This window comes from Mus pahari, chromosome 16 (assembly GCF_900095145.1).
Source record: "Mus pahari chromosome 16, PAHARI_EIJ_v1.1, whole genome shotgun sequence".
Classification (NCBI taxonomy): Eukaryota; Metazoa; Chordata; class Mammalia; order Rodentia; family Muridae; genus Mus; species Mus pahari.
Genome location: NC_034605.1, coordinates 58,057,774 through 58,061,949, shown reverse-complemented (window position 1 = coordinate 58,061,949; position 4,176 = coordinate 58,057,774). Strand labels below are relative to the sequence as shown.

Here is a 4,176-nt window from a genome sequence, read left to right as displayed (position 1 = left end):
AAAATCACTGGAGAGGGCTAGGGAAATGGAGCAGCAGTTAAGAGCTGGATGCTCTTCCAGAATCTAATCTAGGTTATAGAGTCCCAGCATCCACAGCGACTCACAACCACCTGTATCTCCCGTTCCAGGGATTCTGACGCACTCTTGTGGCCTCCAGGGCATCCGACACACACACACACACACACACACACACACACACACACGGTGCACAGACATACATGGAGGCAAAATACTTTAACAACCAAAGTCTCCTTGGAAGAGGTACAGTGAAGAAGCTGCATGAGGTGCCACTGTCCTGTGCTATGTGACAGGCTGGGGTGACATTCCCAGCACAGATGCTTTTCTCAGTCCTGCATGCCTCTGCTACTGGGCCACAGTCTGGTAGAAGAGCTGACCTCAGGGGACACAGGACCCTTGGTGTTTTTAGAGGGTACAAAGGAGGAGGGAGGCCTGGGGTTCTCCGGGAAGGTGTGGCATTTGAGTGCATCTGGTATAGTCAGGGAGTGGGCGAGGGCAGGAGCTGTGTGCTACCAGGCAGAGGAGGGGCACTGCCCAGCTCCAGCTTGAACCCAAGGGCTGTTGGAGCCACCGCAGGTGGTACCAGGCATCATCAGTTCTACTGCAGCCAGGGGGAACTCACTGAAGGAGTCCAGCGTCTGAGTCAGGTCCCCACACCGGCAAAGAGGATTGCAGGGTTCTGGGGACAGGGGGACATCAGAACTATCTGTGTGTGTGCTGTCTTAGAGAAGTAAGATTAGGTACTCACTGGCTACACGGTGCTCCTCTGAAGCCCGTGCATTTGGGAGTTGGAAGGAGTATCAGGAGGTCGTCATCTTGGGTTACATAGCAAGTTTGAAGCTAGATTGTTGCACATGAGATCCTGTGTCAATTCGCTCCTCCTTCTCTTCCAAGGGGAACGCATCCTTAAACCACAAGAGGCTGATTGCTGTTCTTCTATGCCTGGGCAGACCTTCCGGGGTCTCTCTCCATAGCCACCCGGTCTTTGTTTCAGTCTACAAACTGTTAGACAGAAGCAGCAACACTTGGATTTTAAAAAAAAAGGGGGGGGGTTGGTCATTTTCCTTGGGAAGAGAGCCTCTTGTCACGTGACTGTTTACCTAGGCCATCTGTTCATAGTGCCCCCTCTCTGGTTCACCTGACTCTCAGAATGCCCCACCATTCCTGACTCATAGGTATGGCTACCCCTAGTGGTACTCCTCCAGGAGCCTCCACCGGATGGCTAGCAGAGCCTTGTTCTAGATGCCACCCCGCCCCCCAGGGGCTGTCTGGTTGCAATGGCCCTAATGAGAGACGGATGCTTGCTTGCTGGCATTAGCTCTAACCACTCCGCAACGCTGTCTCACGGTACACGAGTCGACGGTACGCGAGTCGTCACACCTAGCAGCAGCCGCAGAGGAGCTCCAGAACCCAGGGTGAGATGGTGTTTCATGCCCTGGCTTGGGAAGCTGTTAAGAGCCGACGTTTTCACGATGACATTAACCTCCCTGCAAAGGACGGGAGAGCCAGGAGCGATTCCCATTCGAAGACCAACGAAGGGCAGATGCGGGGCGGCCCGTACCGCGTCCTGCGTCCGCGCCCCAACACAGGCGCGTGCGCATCGCCGTCTCTCGCAGCTCGCCCCCGCCCTCCTCGTCCGGGTTTTCAAATTTGAAACCGGCGGCTTTTCCCGCCCGAGCCAGGGACCCCGCGGCGGGAGAGGGCGGGGCCGCGCGCCAACCAACCCAGTCTCCGAGGCTCGCGGCCCGCCCCGAGGATGTGGCCGCGTCCCGCGCGCACGTGCAGCCCGGGCCGGCGCCTGCTACGACCCGCGCGATTGCCTGTTGCAGGAGTGAGGCAGCTTGCAGCGCCTGGTGTCCGGGCTGCCCGGCCCGGCGGAGGGCTCGTCCCTAGAGCTCAGAGCCCCAGCCCAGGTCGGACTGGGCGGGAAGAGGCGGGGTGGGCTGGGCAGGGCGGGGCGGACGCTGTTCCCATGGGCGGGCCGGGGAGGGTCCGGGGCGGGGCGACCGGGGGCGGGGCGGGCCCTGTGCTTGTGGCACTGTGTCAGTTACATTGAAACAAAAGTGGTACCGCGGCTGACAGGGCCAGCATCCCTAGCCCGCTCGCTGTCGGCTGTCGCCGACATGGAACCCGTGGCTAGCAACATCCAGGTCCTGCTGCAGGCAGCGGAGTTCCTGGAGAGGCGCGAGAGAGGTGAGGACGGACCCCGCGCGCGGGCTGGATTTGGCTCCCAACCTGGAGGGAGCACGGCTGGAGGGCCGCTGGCGCGCTGCCGCCTGCACATCCTTAGGAGTTCGCAGGCAGCCGGACAGGGAGTGACTGGGGAAAGGGTCCTAGCGCCAAAAGCCTTTGCTTGATTACGCCGTGCCAGGGGCTCCAGCTGACGGGCTGTGTTCTCTCTGGCAGAGGCAGAGCACGGTTATGCGTCCTTGTGCCCACACCACAGTCCCGGGGCCGTCTGCAGGAGGAGGAAGCCACCCCTGCAAGCTCCTGGCGCGCTGAACAGTGGGCGGTGAGCAGGGATGGGGCTGTGTGGGGAGGGATGCTGGTCCTTAGCTGCTGTCCCATCTAACCCTCTTCTCACTTCCTTGTTTGTTCTTCTGGACCAGGTACCCTGCTCCATCTGCCTTTTCTACACACACACACACACACACACACACACACACACACACACGCACGCACACGCACGCACGCACGCACGCACGTCATTCACACTCCTGAACTGTCTCCACTACAGGCTTCTGCTTTTCTGTCCTTTTGCATAGTTCTGTTTCATAATTCTGCTCCTTTAAAATCGTTTCCCCTCTACTGATTTCTCTGGCAGGCTTGTTTTTTGATCAAGTGTCACGTCTGTCCAGGGAGCGTATCTTGCCTGGCTGTCAGGTGGGAGACCCTGCAAGATCTGGGCAAGTGTCCTGTATCTTTTGGTGTGTGTGTTTCTCTGATTCCTTTAGTCACTACCTGGGGTTTGGTGTCTTAAAGGAGCCCAGGCCCTCAGGAAAGGCTTACTTGGAACAGCTATCTGTAGTGAGGTTTGAGCTGCACAATGACCAGGGGTTGAGGTTTACACAGTACCCTTACTTCATCCCCTTGGCATTCGCAGGTCTGTGCACAACGAGCTGGAGAAGCGCAGGTGAGTCCCAACCTGGTCCTCAACAGTACCGGGTCCCAAGGACCATCTCTCTCATACCTTTCCTCCCTTGCCATCCCTCTGGCTGGGGAGGTGGGGCTGGGTCTGCCCTCCGGACTCCTTCCCTTGCAGGAGAGCCCAGCTGAAGCGATGCTTAGAGCAACTGAGGCAGCAGATGCCCCTGGGAGTTGACTGTACCCGATACACAACACTGAGCCTGCTGCGCCGGGCCAGGGTGCATATCCAGGTGAGGAGCTGTCTCTCGTCTCTGCTGGGGAGACAGTGTGGTCTTGTGGTGTGGATGGCTTGGCTGGAGGGCTGCCTCCATCCTGTGTGACTTGAGACAATCCTGTGCTTTTAGTTCCTGAATCCATCTAATGGGAAGAGAAGCAGACAGCGGGGAGGTTCTGAGGCCTTGTAAATGTTCCTTTTGTTGTGGTTAGTATTTCTTAAGTCCTGGCTGTGAGACCTTGGACGAGTCTGTTTCCTGTTGGGTTCAGCAGGGAGAATATGGCTGGTGGAAATTCTGTGTTAAGCCCTGCGATTCGGCAGACCGCAGAGGGCTGATACCTAGCCTGTCCTCCTGACTTCGGGGTTTACTGGTTTGGGTTCTGCTGGTGGTGTTGAGTTGGGGGAGGCCTGGAGGCAAAGGACGAGTGAACTATACTAACTAGCTGGTCGGACTTGGCCTTGCGGCTGCTCCGGTGGAATTGCAGGCCCCCTGGTGGACAGGAGTGGGTATGCAGACGCCAAGGCTTAGGCTGTGCCAACAATGTGGGCGTGTTAGAAGCTGCCTTGGCAACAGAAAAGGATGTTTCCTGCTTTCTGGGCCCATGTGATGGAAGGAAATAGCGAGTCAGACTGAGAGCACACACACACACACACACACACACACACACACACACACACACACACACACACACACGTACATATACACACACACACATGTCTGAGAGCATACGAGAGGCAGAATCAATCAATGCCTGTCCTGTTTATCAGCGTTTATCATACACGGCTCTGTTAGGTTC

At 57.5% G+C, this 4,176-nt stretch overlaps 1 protein-coding gene across 1 annotated transcript in view; it reads left to right on the top strand.

Annotated features, from left to right (window-relative positions):
- Positions 1 to 2,081: 2,081 nt before the first annotated feature.
- Positions 2,082 to 4,176, top strand: part of Mxd3 (MAX dimerization protein 3) — a 4,220-nt gene continuing 2,125 nt past the window's right edge. Inside the window, exons 1-4 of the mRNA XM_021215819.1 lie at positions 2,082 to 2,211; positions 2,425 to 2,530; positions 3,122 to 3,151; positions 3,281 to 3,395. Of these exons, the coding sequence (XP_021071478.1) occupies positions 2,142 to 2,211; positions 2,425 to 2,530; positions 3,122 to 3,151; positions 3,281 to 3,395 (321 nt within the window). The 5' untranslated portion in view covers positions 2,082 to 2,141. The remainder of the gene's footprint in view (positions 2,212 to 2,424; positions 2,531 to 3,121; positions 3,152 to 3,280; positions 3,396 to 4,176) is intronic.